At 42.2% G+C, this 24,870-nt stretch overlaps 2 protein-coding genes across 2 annotated transcripts; both read left to right on the forward strand.

Moving 5' to 3' along the window:
• Positions 1-505: 505 nt before the first annotated feature.
• Positions 506-4,502, forward strand: dhfr (dihydrofolate reductase). The gene is made up of 6 exons (XM_079367362.1): positions 506-720; positions 906-955; positions 1,435-1,540; positions 1,770-1,893; positions 2,435-2,550; positions 4,170-4,502. The coding sequence occupies exons 1-6, from the start codon at positions 629-631 to the stop codon at positions 4,249-4,251; spliced, it is 570 nt and encodes a 189-aa protein (XP_079223488.1). The 5' UTR covers positions 506-628; the 3' UTR covers positions 4,252-4,502.
• Positions 4,503-6,179: 1,677 nt separating this feature from the next.
• ankrd34bb (ankyrin repeat domain 34Bb) lies at positions 6,180-23,842 on the forward strand. Its single transcript, XM_079347619.1, has 3 exons — positions 6,180-6,914; positions 17,077-17,371; positions 18,525-23,842. Exons 2-3 carry the CDS (start codon positions 17,166-17,168, stop codon positions 19,939-19,941), a joined length of 1,623 nt encoding a protein of 540 aa, XP_079203745.1. The 5' UTR covers positions 6,180-6,914; positions 17,077-17,165; the 3' UTR covers positions 19,942-23,842.
• The last annotated feature ends 1,028 nt before the right edge of the window (positions 23,843-24,870 follow it).

Raw genomic sequence — 24,870 nt, forward strand, 5'->3', positions numbered from 1 at the left:
AATACATTGTTTCTCCTGATGAGGCTTTATCGTTATCTCATTTCATTTATACTGTAATATTGAAATTCTAATGAAGTTTTTTTTTTTACATCTCAGCAAAAAAACAGAAAAGCCTTACATTATCGTGGAAATACCAGCGATGCTATCCCTAGATAAATCAGGTAAATAAGGTGAGATCTCAAGTCAACAACTTAGATGTACTCGTTATAAAATGTTTAAAATAACATGTTGATGCATGTCCTCTTTGGACTTCCATCATTTTTCTTATGTAATCCTATTTACAGTGACTAAAACGGATCTTATACAAAAAATACTAATATAAGTTGGCCCAACAAAAACATGAATGATAAAATCAAGAAGGATGCACCCTGATCGTATAATGTTGAATAGATATAATAGAAGATATCGATTATCGTCAGTAAAAGAGCGAATGATTCATTTAACGCCACACGGTGGCAGTGGTGCTCTGACCACTTGTTAGCAGCCCTAAATCAAGACGTAGAAGAAGAAGAGATGGTCGTCATTTCCGGGGTTTCCGTAACAACTCCTGGCGCGGGAACTCCGGAGTCCGACAAGCTGAACAAGACCTGAAGAACCGGATCAGATCTGTCTGGACTCCTGTCTTAAAATGGCCCGGGTGCTGAACGGTATCGTGGCGGTCTGTCCGGATCTGGGGATCGGGATGAACGGAAACCTGCCGTGGCATCCCGTTAGACTGAAGTAAGAACCGGGGAGACGAGCTGTGATCTTAACGTAGACATGATGAAACCCTCACGTGACTTACACACCTGGGAGCACGAGACATGTTTACTGTTTACACACCTGGGAGCACGTGACATGTTTACTGTTTACACACCTGGGAGCACGTGACATGTGGTAACTTTAGTGTTTTTATTTCTCTACAGCAACGAGTTCAAACATTTCCGAAAGATAACATCGACTCCATCTGTTGACGGTAAATAAATCCACTTCTTTCTCTCAGCTTCAGCTTAACATATATATTTAATGCAGCTGAAGAGTCATCACGTGCTCAGAGGTCAAAGGTTAACATGTCTGTGTTATGAAACTAAACCATGTGAACAACGTTTATCTTTTTACATCAGGTCGTTAAAAAAGGACGATGACTTTATATTTCATCTCTCTTCTAAAGGTTCATTATAGAGAGACACCACAGTGTATATAGTACAGTGTACTGTCACACCTGCTCTCTTATTGGACTGATCACGATTGTCTCAGCTGATATGTAATGATTCAAACTTCAGCCACAGACGCATTATTAAGAATGGAGTTACACATCTACGTGTCAGTGCCACAGAGTCTGAGAGCAGTCGCTGGATGTTTATCCTCCTGGAACAAAGTCCCTCTACGCTTGTTTGTGCGAAAGCGGCGAGCACGGAGACGTGGACGTAAGCGAGTAGCGTTTGTCTCCTGCAGGGAAGCAGAACGTGGTGATCATGGGCAGGAAGACGTGGTTCTCAATCCCTGAGAAAAACCGACCTTTGAACAACAGGATCAACATCGTGCTCAGCAGGCAGAGCAAGTGAGTGTCACACACACACACACACGCACATTGTGTTTTACTGTGGAGACACCACAGCCTGTGTATTACTTTTATTGAGAGTTCATTTAAACGTCCACTCGCTCCGTGCACCGCGCCCTGCTCAGCCGCTCCCTGCCTTCTGTCAGTGATTGCTCGCCAGCAGCATCATTACGCTCTGCTCAGGCTCACCTTTCACACAGAGCTGACTTGGCGCCTTCTCCTCCTCCAGAGAGCTCCCTGCAGGCGCTCATCACCTGGCTGCAGACTTCAGCTCGGCTCTCAGGCTGGTGGACACCGAGCTGGCAGACAAGGCAGACCAGGTCTGGGTCATAGGAGGAACCTCTCTCTACAAGGTCGGTGGGCAGATTTCAGTGCGCTCCTGTGCTTCTTGTCTTTAATGTTGTAGGGACTATTTCTTAGCTTAGCTGCTACCGGCTGGTAGTGGGCACGAAGTGACGTGTACTCAGTTTGAACTAAAATAAAATAAACAAAGTCCCCTTAAATAACTCAAAAAGTGATTTATTTTCCTGTCGATTCCAATAACCAAAACGCTCAAAATACAAAGAAGAGCACAGTCGAAACTATTTGCTCCTTCCACGACCATCCTTGAACATAAATCACAGCATCTTAAAACACCTGTAGCCACCCTCAGCCCACACAAGGTGGCACCCCAGCCTGACCTCTGGTGGCCTGTTGTAAAACAATCATAGCTCTTACAGATGTGTTTATGAAGTCAGCACACACAGTAAAGAGACCATCAGAAGTAACTGATCCCATTCACGACTCGAGGTTAAGACTCATGGGACACTCTCTCTTGTGATAGATTTCCTGCTGCATGCACAAAGCCTGCTTCCTGTTTTGTCATAACGTTGTTTGTTTCTCCGGGTTACGCAGGAGATGATGGAGAGCCCGGGGAGCAGGAGACTGTTTGTCACACAGATCTTGAAGCAGTTTGAGTGCGACACGTTTCTCCCTGAAATCAGTCCGGATAAATATCGTCTGCTGCCAGAGTAAGACACACACACACACACACACACACACACACACACACACACACACACACACACACACACACACACACACACACACACACACACACACACACACACACACACACACACACACACACACACACACACACACACACACACACACACACACACACACACACACACACACACACGCGTTCAGAATATTCAGTGTTTGCTTCTCTTATTTTGAAGCTTTGGATGCTTTTGTATCCTTCAGTCGTGTTTATTTTACTTAGATACTAGAGACTGAGAAATAAAAAAGAAAAAAAAAGACACAGAAACGAGATGATTGAACGTCAGGGTGTTGACCTGAAGTGAAATTTGAAGGCAGGTGTCTTCTTACGATCACGGGACAGGAACTTTACTTTAGGTTTAAGAAAAAAAGCTTAAAGAATTTATTCTCAAAACAAAGACAATCAGACGTATTGAATCTATTGTTTTCTGTTCTTCTTTGGTCGGCTGGTTTTGTGAGCGTCTGATGTTTACACTTTGCGCGTGTGCAGCACCATGAAGCCGTGTCGATGCACACACTGGGACAGCCGTATTCAAACACCGTGGTGGAGTCGGTGTGGGAGCACAAAAGTCTCATGACGGTGGAATCACTTTCAGTAAAAGCATCACGACACACACACTGATCAAACGTTGGCGTACTCTTAATAAACGACATGACCTCACAAGAGTGAACCGCTGTATGACAGCAACATCTCACCGCTCTGTGACCACACACTGATACTGACCCGTCCATGCTGCTCACCATGCTGCTCGTGCTGTCTCAACCTAACAGCAGCCGGCTGAACAGTAACGTTTCCAGGTGCAGAGCTGGTCGTGATTACTCCACTGTAGAAGGAAATGAAAGGACAGTTTGAATCCATTTCACGTGTCCATGTGCGGGCCGGGAAATCAGAAGTACTGTGACATCTACCATGATACTTCACTGTATTTCTTACTGTTTCTTTCATTAGTAAGGGGGGATTTTTAAAAAATCAACACGTATTCCTTTATGAATGAATCTGCTGTGTGATTCCCTCCATTAACTGAGCAGAAGTTTTAGTTAGTGAATGATCTTTATGGTTTCACGATGAGGCCCTGACAGTTCATAGGAAAGTGTCCTAATGTGACGATGTCTGTCGGACGTATTTTCATGGATTCATTCATCTTGATAAATTTGTGGATGTATTTTTTAATTGTGTCAACCATGTGAGAGTAATTATTTTAGGTTTGTGAAGATGTACTACATACATGTGTAAAAGATCTTATTACAGTAGCAGCAGAGTTATATTTCATCCAGCGCCAAGTGTCTGTTGTTGTCTGAGAGATTTAGCTTAATGTACTGTAGATGTTTGACATTTGAGTCCAGTGACTGCAGAGTCCTGGTCCACTAGCTGCAAGGTTCTGTTCATGAAGCATGTCTGAGCTATTGTCTGTAATGTTATTATGTTATTTGACCATGGCAAAATAAATCTAAGATGATCCACAGGTCTGTTTGATAATGTCCTCCTCATTCATTCAACACAGATATAGAAACCCCCACCTTACAGACGCCCTGATTTAACCCCGACTGTTCTCCACCTGATTTCACCAGCATTGTTTCCCTGCAGGTTTCCAGGAGTGTCACAGGAGCTGCAGGAGGAGAACGGCATCCAGTACAGATTTGAAGTCTACGAGAGTAGAGACGATTAAAAAGGAAGCAAAGCTGGAAAAAAAAAACATGTTGATTTACATTTTTAAAGGATCTCCTCAGTGTAGTTGTGTCCAGGCTGAGCAGGCTGTATTTAGAGAGTGAACAGCTGACTGCTCCGAGGAGAGCGGACAACAGGAAAATAACTGGGACTCATTGTGGAGTGATTTTATGTGAAATGTTTGTAATTTACTTCATCATGTTATATTACACGATGACGCGTGCACAGGACGAATAAAGACTTTGTTTTAAATCACTGTTTAACCTCAAATAAAGCTCATCTAATTGAAGCCCCATTTCACACATGCACTGTGAAGCTGTTGTCTGAAGATAAAGCACGATGAGTGATGACGTTTGTACATGGAGCAGTTTAAAGATTTTGTGCGTGAAGCTGCTTTTCACTCTGGTTTCTACTTTGACTTCATATTACATGTAGGCTGAGACTGTCATCAGTGTCTGACTCTGTCTGTGTGCTGTGTGAATGTGTCTGTGTGACCTGCCGTGTAAAAGTGCTCTGAGCAGTCCGAAGACCAGAGAAGTGCTGCACAAGCTTAAGTCCAGTTATCATGTAGTGTCAGTCTAACAGGAAATGTTCAGGGTGCTTGATGTGTCACATTGGTTTATGTGAGGAATATTATTTCCATAACTTTTACCAGTCATCACAAATTACACACACCAGAAACTAGTAACAGAAATGTGTTGCTCTTGGCGCAGAGTTCAAATTAAACAGTTCAAAAAAAAAAATGTATATAATTATATTTCTTATAATTAAATACCTTCCCTTGGATGGATTTTGCCATCTGTTTAGAGAAATGTTATTAGAAATACCAATCTGCAGCTAAGTCATGGAGAAAAAGGGAGATTTTAAAATCTGCGAAGTGAGAAGGAATAGGCCACATCTAACGTCAGAAAGTAAGACGGCCTTGAGAACTGAACTCACTGAAGTAAACGCATGCCAACGCACAAAACAAGAAAAAAAGAAAACGGGAATAAAGAAAAAGACGTGTCGCTTCTGTAAGATGTGCTGCAGATAACAGTCTTTAAATTTGATCACATAGTTCAGATATTTGTGTTGTGCTAATGTTTAACATCAGAAAGAGGGCTCTATTATCATATTTTGATCTTCCCGCTCACACTGTAGGCTACATCCCTTTACCCATTCTTGGTGATAATGCAGTCAGATACAGTATTTAGGTTTTGTTTCGGTTTGTTTCTGTTGTTCTTTCTCTCTTCCTGTAAGGCCGACACGGTCTCAGCAAAAGTCTGTTGTGGTCGACATGAGTCCAGTTGTTCCCGACGTGTCTGCTTGTTAAAAGAGTTCAGAACAGATGTTGTATTTTGGGGCTTTTAGAGATGTTCGCACATGGACTATCCCATGAAGCACGTGCGTAGAACATCAAATTGACACCTTGAAAAGCTGTTCTCTTTTTCACACTGACAAACATTCAGAGGAAATTAAAACGTGGTTTTTATGATAAAATGGTGCATTTTTTAATTTTCCATATGAATTGGCTTTCACAGTAAACTAATTAAAGGCAGGGTTGGTAATTTTCTTCACATACACCTTTATAGATTTTGGTTCAAATTGTCTATAAGTCCTGACAGACATTAATAACTCATGCGCTCTGAAAAAGTTACTAAAAAATGTGTCATCTATAGCAGCTGTAAGCATTTGACCAATGTCTGCCACAAGGTACCAATCTGATGCACCAGTGTAGTTTACTTTCTCCTGAATGAGACATGAGACGTAGTTTCTACACGATGTAAGCGATGAGCTGAGGTCCGGTTCCTGAGCTATGGCGTTTGTTCATGTAAGTGAGGGGCGTGGCTTTTGAGGGCGCACAGAGGGGTGGAGGTGGATGTAGATGGAGCACTGAGGGAATGCCACTCTTAAAATCATGCTAGTTTTTTTTTGTTTTGTTTAAATTACCAACCCTGCTTTGAAATGATTGATTATTTATTATTGTGAATACAAACTACACACACACAAATCTCAAACTACAATAGATGAATCAGTGTGAAGCAGAGAAATCTACACAGGAAGGGACGTAAACACTTCATCAAACTGAGATTACAATGGTTTCTAATTTCTCACACATTGAGGACACCACCTTTCTAAGAGCAGATCTGAATCCTTGTCGGGCTTTAAAGCATTCAGGTGACTTATTTTCACATCCGTTCTCTATCATAGACTTCTGTATATGGAAATACATCCATGAAGTGACTGAAGCTGTCTGTTGTGTAATCCTCACCAGAATAAATCTGTTGTCGCCTTGAACTGTTCAGTGACGTCAGCGGCACTATTGTCCCTCCACACATCAGCAGGCTGAATACCTGAAGTTGAAAAGAAATTAGTCTTACCTGCGCAAATACTTCACCAAAGACCCCTGTCTGCTGCACTGAGGCTGCTGCACAATGAGATGTGCTGTCATTGGCTGAGTGCTTCCTGCTTCTCAGCTGCTATAGGCCGTCCTTTCACACTGATCTGACGTATATTAGTCTTCATCCCTCCTTCATCAGTCACTCCCTGCACAGATCTCTGCTGAGTGACTGACTGATTTTTCCTCAGGCTGGACTCTGACTGACCTGTCAACAGGAGTTGGACCTGGACCTGGACCTGGACCTGGACTTGGACCTTTCACACTGAAGAATGAGACGCATTCAGGTAAGTTTGTGTAACTTCTCTGCAGAAAAGAAGTCAAATGATGATTTACAGTGTTGTTTCTTTGCAAATTTCTTTTTAAACTGTATGATGAAAGTTTAATGATGATAGTAGAAATATTGATATAACATTCTTTAGAAAGCAAACACATTTAAAGCTCAATGTATCCAGAACTAAACTTCTTTTTTGACATCTTCTGAGTATTTTTAGATATGATGCCGTGACACAGAAATCCTTTGATTCTATGCAGGATAAAAACATAAAATCATAGTAAATCATATCCAGGTTGGGATACATGAAAAAAAAAGTGCTTACAAACTATTGCTTTCTTTTTAATTGCATTTGTACAAAGCTTAACAAAAGATCAAATCCTGTCTGAAGTTGTGTGAGTCATGCAGTGATGGAGAGAAGCAGAAAAGATAATGGATTAACCTTCTTTATGGCTCGTTCAAGGTCGTTTTAACTGACACAAGACTGCACAAAAGCTGGAAAACTACATATTCTGCATGATTATTATAGTACCACTAAGTTGTAGTGAAAGAAGAGCTGAAAGGGCGAGAACAATAACATAAAATCAGTTGAACATTTCAAAAAGAAATATTGAAAGTAGGTGTTTTGGGCAGAGATGATTGACATCTCCTCCCTGACAAAAATCAAGAAGGGACTTCTGATATCAGTTTAACTGCGCTAATCAAAAACATAATGAAAAAAACAGTGTCCCACATGTTAAAGGACCGACTTTTCTCGAGTTTTGACCAATAAACTTGAGACAGTGGTTTGGGGAATGAAGCCCTGATAAAATGTTAAGGGACGTCTTTCTTCCATAGACTGTAAATATGAATGGGTGAGACCATTAAAACGTCACCAATCTGTTACTGAAGGGACCTTCAGCAAAGTGCATAACAGGCTAAAAGCTGGAGCTGAGACTGAGGGTCTTTGAAGCAGGCTGTAACCATGGTCATTTCTGCTATAAAAATAGGCATCTCGGGCGGAGTGTGTTTTGTGCTTCTGCAGCCAAAGGATGTGCAAAAGGATTGCGCAAAGGATTTTCAGATTCAGATAAATGTTTAATTCATCTATTGAAAGTCTTGCATAATTATATATAAAATATACATTATGTTAAGTATCACTCTTTGCAGACGATACATTGGTATATTGGTGATGTTTAACACCCTCTGCCCATTGCTTTCAAAACACTGGAGCAATTTGGTTATCTTCCAGGATACAAGGTAAATCACTGATGCTGATTAATATAGAACAAAGTAGGGTTTCTCTCCCTTCCCATATTTCATTTACAATTGAGGCTCCTTACATGGATATTCAAGTTAATACTTCCCTTACATCTATTGCTAAGACAAATTGTTCTTAGATTTTAAGAAAAATAGAAGACGTTGTCTATAGATTGCGACAGTCCCAGCCGGTATATTGTTCATCAAAAATGAACATCTTCCCTTCATTAATTACACACTGATTTCTGAGCTTTCCAAGAATTTCTTTCCTGTAAATGTTGTCAGAAAGAATCAACTATGCAAAACAGAGTTGTGGCGTCTGTATTGTGCTGAACTCAAAAACAAGAAATAAATGACCAAAAAAAAAGGATTTTGAATAGATTTATCAATGCAGAGGTATTTTTATTCCAAGAAACACTTGTATTCCTTTCAAGTCTTAATATGAACTCTGCTGAAATGAAAGCATTCTCAGGTGCTCTTTGTGTTCGTTTATTTTTATTTATTTTTTTGTCAGCACCATAGAAACATTTTCATTTGAATGATTTAACAGTAATATCTCAGTCCCGCTCAGTTGTGTGAAATGAAGGAGCGTCTCTGGCCTTTACAAGAGGAGTGATTAAATGTTAAGGAATGACATTTTCTCTGCTGCCTTGCTCATTTGTTATTCTGTCTGTGTTGGCGTTCATTGAAGGCCAGATCTGACCCCTCAAACAAGCTCTATTGGGGGGTTTGAATGTCACCCTGCAGAAAAGGCTGCATGCTGAGGTCCAAACCTGCAGCTCTTCACACATACAGTACATTATACTTCTCACAAATGAACCATTACAGCAACGTAAAGATTACCAAACAAGTTCTGTACTCGAACGACCAAGGCAGTTATTTTAACCTTTTTCAAAATTTGCGACGTCATAACTTGGTTTTAAAAAAAACATATGTACCAATAGGACCCTGACTAATGTGTGCATATTTCACTCTAACATTGTTTTATCATTAACATTTCAAAACACAAACGAGATATGAGTAAAACTACCTCGAACTACCAAAGCAGTCACATTGACTGCATGCTTTTTACAGGGCGTGTCATAGTTCACTATTTGCTACATTTTCCCGCTCTTTCTCCGGCTCTGCGGTTGTGTTTGTTCTTTATGCCATGTGAAGCTAAAACTTAGTTATAGACTGGTGTAGTTTTGAGTCCTAAAACCAGGAAGTGAGTTAGCATTTTAGCGCCGTGGTTCTAACCTCTAAAAGTCAATGGGGATTTTTTTTTATTTTTTATTTTTTTAAAGATTTATTTTGGGCCTTTTATGCCTTTATTATAGAGGGAGGAAGGTGGATAGAGTCGGAAAGGGGGAGAGAGAGTGGGGAGAGACATGCGGGAAATGGGCCACAGGCCGGACGCGAACCCGGGCCGCCCGCGCGCGAGGACTATAGCCTCAATACATGGGATCGCGCGCCCTGCCGCTGCGCCACCGACGATCCCGGGATTTTGAATGGGTTTGTGGTTAGACGCCTGAAATAAGGTCTGTGGTTAACACAAGCTTAAGAGATGTTGATGTTTTGTTAGACGAGATAAACTACGTGCGCTAAGACCCCACTTGTGAATTTTTGAAGTTTTTACGCGAACTTTAAACGGCGGTTGCTAACGAGTAGCTAACTGAAACTACAGTGGTTGTCACAGACATTACACGTCATCACGCCAGGAACTCTCTCCCTAATCCTCCTTACAGTTTCTAGTCATGTTTTTCAGTGCTCTTGTAAATATTAGGTTTATAAACAACCTATTAAGCTAACGTTTAGCTATCTTGTCAAATCCGCTGATTAGATCGATGAAGCATAACGGTCGTGACGTCACCTGTGCGCCGACGTGAGTGGAGCCGCACATTCAGTAGCTCCGTCCCTGTCGTACCCGTCTGATATGTCATTCGTTTATTGTGGCTCTGTGCCAACTTTTACTTTTATAGTTTTCATAGTACTATACTATATAGTTTTTATAGTACACCTTCAGTGTATAACTTTATGTATCCTATGGATACTTTTTCGTGCCTTCGTGGAAATAGCAGCGGAAAACTTTCTTATTCAAGGGAAACGCTGTTCTCGCTCCGGTCAGCGGGACAAGCCGGCATCGTTCACCCGATACCAGAGGAGCTGAGGTGGCGGTATAGAGGCTGTCGAGCCGGGGCTCTGGTAAGGGCTAAGCTCGCGGCTAAGCGATGGAGGTACAAGCCCTCGGTTCCGGTGATAGTTATGGGGAACGTAAACTGTCTAACCAACAAGACAGACGAGCTGGCTGCTCTTGTGAGGAACAACCGGACATTTAGAGAGTGCAGTTTAATGTGCCTCACAGAAACCTGGCTGACTCAAAACACCCCAGACGCTAACGTGGATCTACCGGGCTTCACTACAGTGAGAGCGAACAGAGACACGAAACGCAGCGGCAAACGGAAAGGAGGAGGACTCGCGCTGTTTATTAACAACAGATGGTGCCACCATGGACATGTTACTGTGAAGGAGGCAACGTGCAGCAAAGACATCGAGCTGCTGGCGGTGGGTCTCCGTCCTTACTACATGCCGAGGGAATTTTCTCACGCGATCGTGGTCTGTGTTTACATTCCACCCCGGGCACACGCCGAAACTGCGTGTGACGTCATCCACGCGACCACCTCAAGATTACAAACGCTGCACCCGGATGCTTTCATCGCCATCTCAGGGGACTTTAACCATGTTACTTTGAACTCCACACTACCGGACTTTCACCAGTTTGTAAGCTGTCCCACCAGGAAGAACAGGACAATAGACCTCCTGTATGCAAACGTGAAGGACGCCTACACTGCCACCCCGTTACCACCTCTGGGTAAGTCCGACCACAACCTGGTCCTACTAAAGCCACAGTACAAAACTATGATCCAGAGACAACCGATAACTACACGCACCTTCAGAAAGTGGTCTCCTGAGGTAGAGGAGGCGCTCAGAGACTGTTTTGAGACCACTGACTGGAGTGCCCTACAAGAGACTCATGGTGATGACATTGAGGGGGTCACACACTGCACAACTGACTACATGAACTTCTGTATGGACGTTGTGGTTCCCACTAAAACTGTGCGCTGCTTCCCGAATAACAAGCCCTGGATCACCAGCGATGTCAAGGAGATCCTTAACAGGAAGAAAAGGGCATTCAACGAGGGAGACCAGGCAGAGCTGAAGCGGGTGCAGGGGGAACTCAAGGTCAGACTCCGAGAGGCAAAGGAGGAGTACAGAAGGAAGGTAGAACAGAAGCTGCAGCAGAACAACATGAGGGAGGTCTGGGAGGGCATGAAGACCATCACAGGCTGCAAAAAGAAAAACAACAACGCAGAAGACGGGGACCCTGAGAGAGCAAACCAGCTCAACTTGTTTTTTAACAGGTTCGACAGCCCCGTCGCTGCAGCCAGTGCCTGTCCCCCCAGCACCCCTCTACACACCCCCTCCCCCCCTCTCACTCCCCCCAACACCTCCACCAGAACAGACACAACCTCCAGTGACAATCCATCCCCCCTCCCCCCCACCATCACCAGAGACCAGGTGAGCAAGGAGCTGAAGAGACTCCGCCCCAGGAAGGCAGCAGGCCCAGACAAGGTGTGTCCCAGGATGCTAAAGGCCTGCTCTGCTGAGCTGGGGGAGCCACTTCAGCACATCTTCAACATGAGCCTGCGGCTCGGGAAGGTTCCTGTGCTCTGGAAGACCTCGTGCCTCACCCCTGTCCCCAAGAAGAAGAACCCCAGTGAGCCAGGCGACTTCAGACCAATCGCTCTGACATCCCACGTTATGAAGACCTTCGAACGGCTGCTGCTCCAACACCTCAGACCCCAGGTACAACACGCACAGGATCCCCTGCAGTTTGCATACCAGGCAAAGGTGGGCGTGGACGATGCCATCCTCTATCTTCTACACAGGGCTTACTCTCATCTGGACAAAGGGAGCAGCGTGATGAGAATCATGTTCTTTGATTTCTCAAGCGCTTTCGACACCATCCATCCCCTCCTACTGAGAGACAAGCTGACCGAGATGAGGGTGGACTCGCACCTGGTGAGGTGGATCACGGACTACCTCACAGAGAGACCACAGTACGTCAGACTGAAGGACTGCACATCTGACACTGTGGTCAGCAGCACCGGTGCACCACAGGGGACTGTGCTCTCCCCCGTCCTGTTCACCCTGTACACCTCTGACTTCCAGTATAACTCTGAGCTCTGCCACATGCAGAAATACTCGGACGACACTGCGATAGTTGCTTGTGTCAGGGATGGACAGGAGGAGGAGTACAGGAGCCTGATCGAGGACCTTGTGACGTGGTGCAGTGACAACCATCTGCAGCTAAACACCTCCAAGACCAAGGAGATGGTGGTGGACTTCCGAAGGAAGAAACCACATCTAGAACCTGTTTCCATCGGCGGGGTCGACGTGGAGGTGGTCAGGACCTACGGGTATCTGGGGCTGCAGCTGGATGACAAGCTGGACTGGTCGCCTAACATGGACACTACCTGCAGGAAGGGACAGAGCCGTCTGTACTTCCTGAGAAGGCTGGGGTCCTTCAACATCTGCAAAAAGCTGCTGCAGATGTTCTACCAGTCTGTGGTGTCCAGCGTCCTCTTCTACGCCGTGGTGTGCTGGGGAGGAAGCTGCAAGAAGAGGGACGCAACACGCCTGGACAGACTGGTGAGGAGGGCCAGCTCTGTGGTGGGCACAGAGCTGGACTCACTGGTGACAGTGGTAGAGAGGAGGTCTCTGGACAAAATGCTCTCCATCATGGACAACACACACCACCCTCTGCACAGCACCTTCACCGGGCAGAGGAGCATGTTCAGCGAAAGACTGCTCTCACAGTCGTGCTCCACGGACAGGCTCAAGAACTCTTTTGTCCCCCTATAGGCCATCAGATTGTACAACACTTCACTGTCACGGCAGGGAAGAAGCACACGGTGATCCCTGGACTCTTTTTTCACTTTTTTCTCATTCCTCATCTGCACTGCTGACCTCAGAGTCAGCCCCCAGTTGGACACTTTAATGCATATTGATAGTCACCTTACTGAGCACTGGTCACTTTAAAGATAATCACCCTAATCATGTCTGGTTTCATCCTACTGTTGTGTTATGCTACATCTGTAATGGTTGACATGATCACCCTAATTAGGTCAAGTTTCACTCTATTGTCTTCAACACTTAATGCTAATCTACTCCTCAATAGTTGGGTACTTAACGATAATCACCCAAATCACTCCTGGTTTCATCTTATTGTCTAGGACACGTAATGCTAATCACTGCTCCTTTAAGTTGGTGAGCCAATTTACATTCCTGCATTGACTGCTTAACGACTGTACTCACACCTCTGGCATAAGCTCAAACACCTCTGTACATGCACATGTAACTAGTTTCTAGAAGGTCAGCACTTTGTTTCTAAGGCTCTTTAACTGTTTACAGGTCTCTTTTAACCAGCACATGTTTTTCTCTCATCACAGGTTATGTACATTATGCTATATAAGTTCTAAGTCTAATGCTAATGCTAACTGCACAGGTTTAACCTGTAATTATGTTTATTCTTAGTCACATAGGGGCTGCTAAATCTTGTTTGGGGGATTTTGTATACAGAGGGGAGGGGGGACAGCGGGTGTGTATTGTAACTAATGTCTTGTGTCCTGCCTGTCTGTATACTGCTACTGGATGCCTTGAATTTCCCTCGGGATCAATAAAGTATCTATCTATCTATCTATCTATCTATCTATCTATTACAAACCGACCGCGGTGTAGTTTGCGAGCGCATAACGTTAGCTTTTTACTTCTCTCGGCTGCATTAACTCTTCAAACTTCATATAAATGATGTTCATCTGTAAAGATTATCCCGCTAAACAAAACAGCAACGCGTCAGAAACGTGTGTTTGACACAGAGCTTATTTTCTGCAATGATCCAAAATCCAATACACAAACCCCATAGACAAATTTATGTAGGAACCACCGGCACCATTTTTTCGTGTTGTCTACAGTTTCACTCTAAAACCAAGAGAGACAAAAAAGAAAGTTGAAAGGAAATGACAAAAGGCTTTAGCCTTGCTTCAGAGCCTTGACGAGGAAGATTCATACGGAGGAGCAGGTGCAGAGACTGATGTCTCTTGGTGTAAATAAATAAAACACTCAATCATTATAGTTTTCATTTAATGTCCTGATGTATATTTACCTATTCCACCAATTAATTCTTAGATCTTTTTAATGATCATCCAAATTAAATTCAAATTATGTCTGAGCAGTCAAAATGACAGCTATGGTCATTCTAGTAGTTGCAGACCTCTGGTAGACCGAGTGTTAAAGATAAGAGAGCAGTGACAGTCAAACAAACAGTACTGATTTCATTAAAATAACTAAAGGGACACAACTACAAGAGACACACAGTGAGAAACTTTGAAAGTATCAAGAGAGAAGACAAAATGGGCCCCCTCAGGGTGGCGCCGATAGCGCAGCGGCAGCGCGCGCGCGCACCATGTTGCGAGGCTTTGCTCCTCGCGCGGGCGGCCAGGGTTCGCGTCCGGCCTGTGGCCACTTTCCCGCATGTCTCTCCCCACTCTCTCCCTGTTTCCGACTCTATCCACTGTCCTATCAATAAAGGCAAAAAGGCCAAAAATAAACCTAAAAAAAAAAAAAAAAAAATGGGCCCCCTCAGTAAATCCATAATTTCAGAGTGTGTCCATGAGGTGCAATTTAATCCCACTTTTGACAGATTTCTTCTTGTTGTGCTTCAAATAAGGGGGCGATTTCACAGTAAAGATCCATTTTATTGATTAATTTGTTTACGTTCTCAATGGGAAACTCTCCTGCTCCAGGCTGCTCTTGCTGCTGTGCATGTCAGTAGCATCCAGGCTTCAGTGTTGATTGTCTATTATTTGATACCTCGCCAATCACATAGTAGGACATTAGATGAGACAAAGTTGTGACCCAAAGGGAAAGACACACTTACAGGCTTCCTCCTTTAATACTCAGGCCACAGTGTATGGTGGCCCTTCCCCTCTGCTGCACTACTAGTCATTACTAGTCTTTGAACGTATGTTTGTGTGGTTAGGACATCATAGTGCTGATTTGTGTTGTCTGATCTTGGCAGATGTACTGAGAATAAGTCTGCTGTCAGTTTGACAGACACAAGGCCATCACACAAGCTGGAGGAGTGAAAACAGGCAGATGACAAACACTTTGTGTTAACGATTGGTCTCTTCTTCACGCCGTCTCTACATGTAGCAGCTGATGTGAATCTGGATTTGAAACTGCTGTTGTTACAGTCAAAGCAGCAACGATCAAAGTGAATGTTGAAGTGCTGCACAAACGCAGACATATGAATGCATCTTCTCAGACATCTGACATTCACTGTGAGGATTCAAGGCAACAGACTGCATACCAAAGCTCAAAGAGCTTTACATTAGGACACACTGCAAAATGATCTAACATTTAATTAAATACTTAGATCAGATACAGAACTGTGAGTATAAAGATGAACACTTTGAATATCTGATGATACTTTGTGGATAAAGTGTATTTGTTTGGCACAAGCAGCATTAAAAGCATTAGTTTCAGTGTGTTATTGATTGCAGGGGTCTCCATTTGACCTGCAGGGTCCCTTTGCACCTTTAACCACTTGTACTTTTGTATTTGTATTTCATTTGTAATGGGCTGTTCTCTGTTACCTGCCTAGGGACAACAGATGGAAACTAACACTTCTGCTATAATCTGGCATCTTTTACAGCTGTTCATTAATATGAACTGTCCCTAACAAATGAATAAATGAAAAAGATAAAGAACCAGCACTGTCATGAGCACCTACACACTGAATAATATTGATGATGAGGATATCTAATAGCTAATTATAACTATGAAGAACAGCTGTCGATGTTGTTGATGATGACGATACTTCACTTTCACTTGAACTATTTAAAAAAAGGGGCTCTGGCTCTTTGCACTGCCGGTCAGCACCTGTGTCTGGTCCGGCTTAAAGCTGCAGTTTGCACTTACTGACGTTGTTTCCTCCTCTGTAGATCCTAGATGCTTGTGTTTGTGCTTCCTCTCTGATCTTTATGTCTTTGGATAAAAGTGTCAGCTAAAAGAATATGGAATTGGAGAGTTGGAGGCTCTCGTCTGCTTTGAAAATATAAAAGTGGCTGAGTCCTAGTTGCATCACATCGATTTACATTTTGAACATAGCGCGACAACAAATGAACCAGCTGAACTGAATTTACTTTTTTCGAAAAAAATTTGGGATGCTGTGTTTGATGTAAATAAAAACAGAAACATTGAAACCCCATATTTCATTAAAGCTCAAAGACAACGCGTCAAATGTTAAAACTTTTGAATTTAATGCCAGTCCCGGCCTGTGTGATCATCCTTCACCATTCAGCCATTTGTTATTGCTTCTTGAGCCTTGTTACATCATGTTTCCACTTACTTAAGTGAATACTTCCCTTTCATCCTGTCCTTATTTCTGCATCTTATTCCATCTCCCCCTGTCCCATTTCCATGACCAGCACAGTTTAGCAGATGACTGTTCCTATGTGCCTGGATCTGCTGAAGATTTCTGGCATATTATGATGGATTAAGCTGGGTCCTTTTAATATAGCAACAAATCAGGTCTTTTTTGTAACATAACAATAAGCATGGTCTTTTTACCTGCTCTTTTGTTTGGTTAATAGTACTTGAGGCAAATTCTGTACCAAAATAATACAATGTATACTCGTTATGTGAGAATCTGGGGTACAAAGCAGTCCTACAGTGGGATTGCAGGAGTCTGGTGTCAGGGAGAAAGCAACGATTTACAGAGAGATCAGCTATATACTAACACTTGTGTTTTGAGGATCCACAAATTCAACGTCCATGGTTGCAAATGTGATGATCTCCACTCGAGAATTTAGTGTACCTCTTTTTCTCTGCAGGAACGAGACCGTGTGGGTCTTTGGACGAACAAGTGACGGTGCTTCATCTTAGAGACACAAAAAGTGAATTTAAAGGAGCCAAGATCCCCATGATGGATGAATCAACAGAGGTCCGAACTGATGGAAATTCTCTGCTGAAGGCTGTCTATTTGTGCCGCCTGCGTCTGACCCGGCTTCTCCTGGAGGGTGGGGCCTACATAAATGAGAGTAACGAACAGGGCGAGACACCACTCATGGTGGCCTGCAAGACACGCCACACAGATTCACAGAGTGTACCCAAACAGAAGATGGTTCGGTATGCTTTATCAGGATATTGATATGGATTCTTTGAGGCTGTTTACACCTTACATTAACATCCATCCAGGCTGATCTGATTACAAATGGATAGCTCTTAAATATATGTAACTCACATTAAAATATGTAACTTTAACAACTTATACTATTTAAAATAGATAATGCAGTCCAAATTCAAAACATTGAAGAGAGCTGTCTCCCACCGCCCCCTCCTAACTAAAGTTGATATGCACACAGGTACACATCATGAACAACCAGCTCTGTGTCAGTCTTAAAACAGTTGTGGGTTCTAACCTCTCTCCAGTAGGCCTCATCCTCGTTTTACCATGTGTCTGCTCTTGGAGCTTATCAGAAAAAAAAGTAGGTGTTTTAGGTCAGTTAGAATCAGTTAAATCTGAACCTGCCCGCTTCCACCACTGCAACACTTGTTGAGTCATCCAAATCGTTCATTTGGGGGTGCCTTAAAACTGCCTTCCTTTTCTGGCCAAAACAACAGACCATGTCAGACTGGAATCGAAACTTAAAAGAAGGACATATTGGCAGCTGCATTGTGAGAGAATTCTTTAACATGTAGTTTTTTCTTAATGTCTGATGAATAGTGAGGTCAATTTATTATTTCATTCAGTAGATAGCTTATATATTTTGTATTTTAATTACAGGCTTTTATATTGCATCGACAATGCATCTCCACTGAGTATTTTATCTGCCTCACATCGAAATCAGATGAATTTTGCATAGTCTGCAAACTACCACATAACTAGAAAGGTAAAGAGTAAGAAACTCCCACACTTTTGAAGAGTATGTGCAGGTTTTTTTTGGCTACTTGTTTCTCCTCAGTGCTCACGCTGCTGTTATCTCATGCTGCTATCGTTGTTGTTATGTAAATTCTTCTTCTTCTGTTTTAAACTATCGCATCCAGACTAGCTTTCTGGTGCATTAACGTCACCATTGGATTGGAGTGTGGGAAAATCTAGTTGTTTAGGATAATGCTAATTATTCATGTCAATGAATTTATGACGTCCAAAGTCTACAGTTCACCCAGGACCGATTTTAGTGCAAGGTATAAACAGCCTCTTAAAATAATATTTTCCCGTTGAGGATTACTAGCTTCAGGAGTTTCCTGGTTTTATAACTGTTCCTTTTACTCCCACTAGGTATCTTCTGGAAAATAGCGCTGATCCAAACATCCAAGATAAGACAGGGAAAACAGCTTTAATGCATGCATGCTTAGAACAAGCTGGAGTTGAAATTCTGTCCCTTCTGCTGAGCAGTGGAGCTGATCCAACTCTGGAGGATCACACAGGTTTATCAGCTTTGGTTTACGCTGTCAATTTAGGCAACAGTGATGTCCTGAAGGTCCTCCTGGACTCCTGTAAAGCAAAGGGTAAGGAGGTTATCATCATCACCACCAACAAATTGCCTTCTGGTAATCAGATGACAAAGCAGTACCTCAATGTCCCTCCACCTCCTGACCTCGAGGATCGAATGCATTACACCCCGACATCCTCTTGCATGTGGCCATTTGAGTTCCAGCTACGAACTCCTCCACAGGGCTCTTCAGCTAGTGTTTCTCCCCAGCCCGGAAGCCCCCTTCTTGGCTTCAGGGATCCCCAGTGTTTATGCTCAGGTCCTGGTTTAATCACATCTCGCCCAAGCTCTCCAAACCATCATCCTAGTCCTTTACGTATTCCTGGGGTAGATAAAAGATTGAACCTGCAGAGGCTGCAGTCCGAACAGTGGTCCAAAACTCCCTCCCTGTTGCTCCAGCAAAGCCAGGCCTCCTCTTTAACTGAGGAGCCAGCAGAAATTACACCTGAGGAGGAGTTGTCCTTCAGAGTCAACGGCCTTGCAGTCCATGGAAGACCTCCAGCTGTCTCACGCCACCACAGCATCGACGTCAAAGACTCATCCGGCCTTCTCAGAGCACTGGAAAACATTTCTGGAAATGAAACTCGAGCAGGATGTGGAAAAAGAGTCTTTGGTAGAAAGATGTCATATGACAGTGCTGCAAGTTCACCTCATTCTGCTTCCCACCCAAACTTGCTCCAAGACACTCTGCAGAATGTTGTCCGTCGGAGGAACATCGGCATTGACCACTACAGCTCTGACTCTCAGTTACCCCAGTTTGGCAGCCAAGACAATAGCTCCAAAAATATTGCAGGGAATGGAGCAGAAACGGAAAAGACCAAACTGGTCAACAGTGGATCTTCTACTCTGTCAGGATCCAGGGAATCTTTGGAGAGCTTTGTCCCCAGAAGAGGTGCAGCGGGGCTGGAGCGAAGAGGGTCCGGAGCCCTTCTTCTGGATCACATCGCACACACTCGCCCTGGATATCTCCCTCCTCTCAATCCCCATGCTCCTATACCAGATATTGGGGTCACTTCTAGTGCTTCTTACCCTTTAAGTGGAAGCAGCAAGACACTGAATGCTGTTCTCACAAAGCCTTTTTTACCCTGTGCACCTGTTTTCCCCAGAGATCCCAACGCCAAAAAAATGTTGTGGAGGCGCCACTCAATGCAGAGTGAGCAGATTCAACAACTGGCCAACTTCAAGGAGACTTTTGGCCAGTAGAATAAATTATTGCATGTATCAGGGGGAAGACAGATCCCTTACCAGTGTCTTTCATTGCTGTTCTGTAACCACTGTTGCCGATGCCAGCTCATGTGCACTTTAAGTCTAAATATAGTTGATGTACTGTTTTCTCTTTACAAAAATTAATTTCCTATATTCACAGGGAAAATGTATATTTAATGAAGCATACCATAAGAATGAATATCAAGAAGTGTGAGACTTTAATGTAAGAAAAGAAATACAATTCTCAGCTGGTGTTTTACTAACAAATTACCTGGACAAGGACTCTGGACGAGATGGCAAATACTGTATGTCATTAGCTAGTTTCAAAGGCGAATGACATGGTACATCTGTTGGTCTCTGACATTAGAATAGTCACCAGCTGTTCATCAATCCTGGTATATGATCTCTTTTCAGTCAATGCTGGAGTTTTTTGGGCCTGCTTTTCACACGGATCAGGCCTGTACTGTGAAACAAGTTCTGTTACACAGCTGGTTATTAACTGGATAAATCCGTCTGGAGTTTCAAGGAGAAGGTTCACTCACTCAGAGGACTTTCCACAGTATGACTAATCGAAAAGGAGCAAATCTGCCATCAGCAAACAATACACCAAATGCAAAGGGACAGAAATGGCAGAAAAACTAAATACTGTATGTGCAAATGAATACATACTTTCTCTTTGTTGGTTCACAATCAATTATTTAGAATTTAGAACCACATCAATGTTGAAAAAATTACACCAAGAATAAATTCTAGTTTCCCTGCAAAATTCGTGAAAGCTGTGGTTAGGATTGGTTTCCAGGCAAGACTTCCTTTTCCAGATTTGTAAAAAAGTAAAACGATGGGCTTTGACCTCAAGAGCAAAATAAAATATCTTTAAAATGTTGGTGAAAGTCAGATTGATCATTTCTGATGCATTGCAGGTACATTAGTCTGGAAATATCAACTCTGATTGGACTTTTGTGACACTGCATCAAACTGATTTGAGGCTCAAGTTTAAATGTGATGCAGATTGTTAGCAGCACTTTAATGCAGATATGTGTTTATAAAGGTAAATAAATCATTGCTAGAATACCCCTGATGAGAGTAGGCATGTTAAAGTGTGGGGACAGTTCCTTATTTTTTCCCTTCTGTACAGATTGTTTTCCTGTATACACTAAAGCCTGAAGATCTGTGATCAGGCATCACTACACGTGTACTACAATAGGACACCAGAACACTTTCCATGCTGACAATCCATGCATGTGTAATCTGTAAATAGAAATCAAAGCACCATAATCTCTAATATCTAAATAATGCCTGTTGATTTCAAATAATTCTTTTTTTTTTTTTATATCTCAGATGAATTCCTGTGGCGTGTATGACATTTTTAGACAATATTTCAGCTGCAGCCCGGAGAAGAAAAGAAACACCAAATGTGTTTGACAATCTCTCCTTCCTCCCCTCCTCTCGATCAGGTCTAAGTGCTCCATGATAAAGAGATGTGGCTGATCAATGATCCCAAACATTACCTGTCCCAGAGCAGCTCAGGTATTCAGCATTAGTTAACTCTGGTTACATCAATAAAAAGGGAACCACTTGTGTTTCTAAAAAACAGAGTTTTTCCTGAAGTGACCTATCCAACTGTATGTCCTGCTCCATACAGTAAATCAGGCCTCAAATGAAATGAATTTGTTTCTACCTGTTTCTCCCCCTCCAACCGTCAGCGGAGAAACCATTTATTCATATTTAACTTCCTGATAAAACATCAAAGACCCCTCAGACGGAGACAGTCCACATTGGAACCGATTCTTGAGTCTGTTTGAAGCATACACTCGGTTATTTCAAGTTCAGTGACTTTAAGTTTTATTAACGTTTTCACTCGTTTTTCCTGCTTCACTTTACATTCTGGTTAAGAGCGCTGCAAGGCACCTCATGTCTGAACAGAGCTGTAAATCATGATCTTGAACATCTGCTCTTCTTTTGCATCAAATAACTAATTAAAACAAAACTTGTAAAAAAAAAAAAAAAAAAAAGGATACTTGGACATAGTATCAGAAAACTTAAATGACACGATAGATTTATTGTTGTGTATTTAGTGTTGGGAGGAAGCCTTCCTGGTTGGTTCTTAGTTATCTACAGATCATCGTACAACGATCTAAAACCAAAAACCATCAATTTACTATGAAACATGTTTGATTTGATCTAAATGTTAGATCAAGACAAAGCAGCCTGGGCTCAGTGTTATGAACACATTTCTTCCAAACTGTTATTAAAGGGGTGGCAGTAACTCATTCTGTCCTCAGAGGGTCTGATAGCTGCGAGGCTATTGGCATTCAGAAATTATCTGACAACAAAATTTCATGGGAAGTGTTTTGATGCTAAACAAAACAAGGCTTTATTAGGATCCCACAGGAACTCACATCTAGTCTCAGGACAGGATCTACTCAGTCTTTTCACAATAAAAACAATTGATTTTTATATCAATATAATTCAGCAGGTAAAAGATGGACTTCCTTTAAGAATTTGAACCTCCACGTGTTCATGATATCACGTGTCCATGAACTTGGACAGGTGATATATCAGAACCTCCAAAGGAAAATACGTGTTGGCCATTCACATTCCTCCACAGCAGATATAATTGTAAGTCAAGGAAAGTTTGTTTACATAACACATTTCAACATGGCAAGTCAAAGGCATCATGACCGAAGAAAAAATAAACATTAAAAATCCCTAAAACAAACAATTCACAACCACAGAGAAGATCGTCTGAAAATATGTTGACATTAAAAATAAAGTATAAAACAAGTTTTATACATTTTTTAAACAACGATAAGCAGAAAAGTAACAGTGGGGAGTTAAAATGTAAAGCTGAAAGCACCTTAAAAATGTGTGCGATAAAACCAGCATCTGAAGTAAATAACTTACCGGTAAATGATTGATAATAATTAATTAAATTAATTTGAGTTTCTCTTATTAACCAACATCAATGGACTGAAAATCCCCTCTGTCTATTACTCTCTCTATTTCCAATACACACACACACACACACACACACACACACACGCACACACACACACACACACACACACACACACACACACACACACACACAGACTCACAGGCTGAAACACACACACGCATAACCAGAATCCTATGGACATACAGTATGTCAGAGTGAGGGGGCTGCTCACAGCAAGCGCTCCAGATCTGGAGGGGGTGATTCAGTGCCTTGCTTAAGCGGACTTGAACCGCAGACTCTCCGAGGTACTGATAAGAATAGTGGTGTAGAAATGTGACTTTGTCTGTGAGAACATCTCGATGGGATTGATCGATATACCGTGAGACAAACTTAAAACTGTTAGACTGATGATTGAAGACAAAGGGAGGAATAAAAAAGTTCTGCCACATCTTGAGTCGTCTCCTACGTGTGGCCCCCACTCTTCATATCCCACATAAACTGCTGTGCTCTCTTTCTCTCTCTGCCTCAGTTACCACTTGTGTCTCTGCTGATTCATCTTCTCTTCTTCTTTGTCTACTCGACTCTTTTTCTCTTCAAGTTTTTGTAACTTCTTCAGCTTGAGCACTTCAGTTTTACTTTTGCGACTTGATTCATGCTTATATCCTGAGACACATTTTCAGCGCTCAGATCTGCTTTTTGTGAGTCAGTCTGACAACTTCTGTGAATATGTGTTAATCAAGCTTCAGTTTTTGATAGACCAGCATCTGGAGCAATACCTGCACTCCTGCCTTTAAACGACAGATAGTAAGTTCAAATCCAGAGACAGTTCTACTGAAGTGGAGCCTTTTCTCCAGCTGAGAATCATCTCGACTCATCTCCATCTCCTGGCTGTATAGAGCTGATGTCACTAGATTGGAGCCAAAGTGGACCACGACAAAGGTCTTCTGTGAGACATCTACTGTGTACTGAATTTCCCTCGGGATCAATAAAGTATCTATCTATCTATCTATCTATCTATCTATCTATCTATCTATCTATCTATCTATCTATCTATCTATCTATCTATCTATCTATCTATCTATCTATCTATCTATCTATCTATCTATCTACAAGTAAGCCTTAAACATGTAATGATGCTGGTCAAAGATGAAGCTAGTGCTTTATATTCTCACAACCTCTATCTGTAGGTTGAGATTAACATAATTTAGTTGACATCGTCTCAACAAAAAGTCATTTTCTTCATCACCAAATCTGGTTAGTCATCCTTACGTTTTAATGATCTGTTTATGTGCTTATTTACTCTTTGATTTATTCATTCATCTGTTCTCATGTTGATAAACTAATATAAATGAAATGTGTTCATCCCTAAAGTTGTTGTCTGTAGTTTCTTTTGCAGAGCTGAAAGTGACAGTGTTTGGTTACATTTCCTCTGAGAGGAGGCGGTGCCCTTTAAAGATGCAAAATGAAGAATCGTTGAATTTCTAAAACCTTTTTACACAACGTATTATTTTGATGTGTAAGGTTATTCTCACAACTCTTTATCGCCTCCAGACATTTTAGTCAAACTGCTCTGAGAAGTTAAAAAAAATTCACTGTTAAGGTCCTTGGATTTTTTGGATTTCTAAAAAGTAAACTGAAGACTTTTACTTTGGAACCGTAGATTTAATGAAAGCCTCAAACATTGTGCTGAGTTTGTCTCATGACTCACACTGGAGCTGTGCGTGTGTCTGTGTGGCATCATATTAAGTTCAATGTTACAGAATGACCTCGGATCAAAGAAAGAAAAGTGCAGAATGAAACTCAGCACTTAGAAAGGTTTCAAACCATCACGAAAACTGTTTTTATATAATAATATGAACACACTGAACTTGATCTGCTTTATTATAGTTGAATGAGTCAGTCATTAATCAAACAAACAACAATCAGTTCAAAAGATGCTCAAGTATTTTATGCAGAGGCATACATAATGACAATAACTTGTAAACATG

This window comes from Symphodus melops (genome assembly GCF_947650265.1).
Source record: "Symphodus melops genome assembly, chromosome: 1".
Taxonomy (NCBI): domain Eukaryota; kingdom Metazoa; phylum Chordata; class Actinopteri; order Labriformes; family Labridae; genus Symphodus; species Symphodus melops.

Excerpts from the sequence above, each read along its gene's own strand:
- dhfr (XM_079367362.1), top strand. The coding sequence starts at position 629 with ATGGCCCGGGTGCTGAACGGTATCGTGGCGGTCTGTCCGGATCTGGGG. Across the intron at positions 956-1,434 it reads ATCGACTCCATCTGTTGACG|GGAAGCAGAACGTGGTGATC; the intron begins GTAAATAAATCC and ends TGTCTCCTGCAG. Across the intron at positions 1,894-2,434 it reads GAGGAACCTCTCTCTACAAG|GAGATGATGGAGAGCCCGGG; the intron begins GTCGGTGGGCAG and ends CGGGTTACGCAG.
- ankrd34bb (XM_079347619.1), top strand. The coding sequence starts at position 17,166 with ATGATGGATGAATCAACAGAGGTCCGAACTGATGGAAATTCTCTGCTG. Across the intron at positions 17,372-18,524 it reads CCCAAACAGAAGATGGTTCG|GTATCTTCTGGAAAATAGCG; the intron begins GTATGCTTTATC and ends TACTCCCACTAG.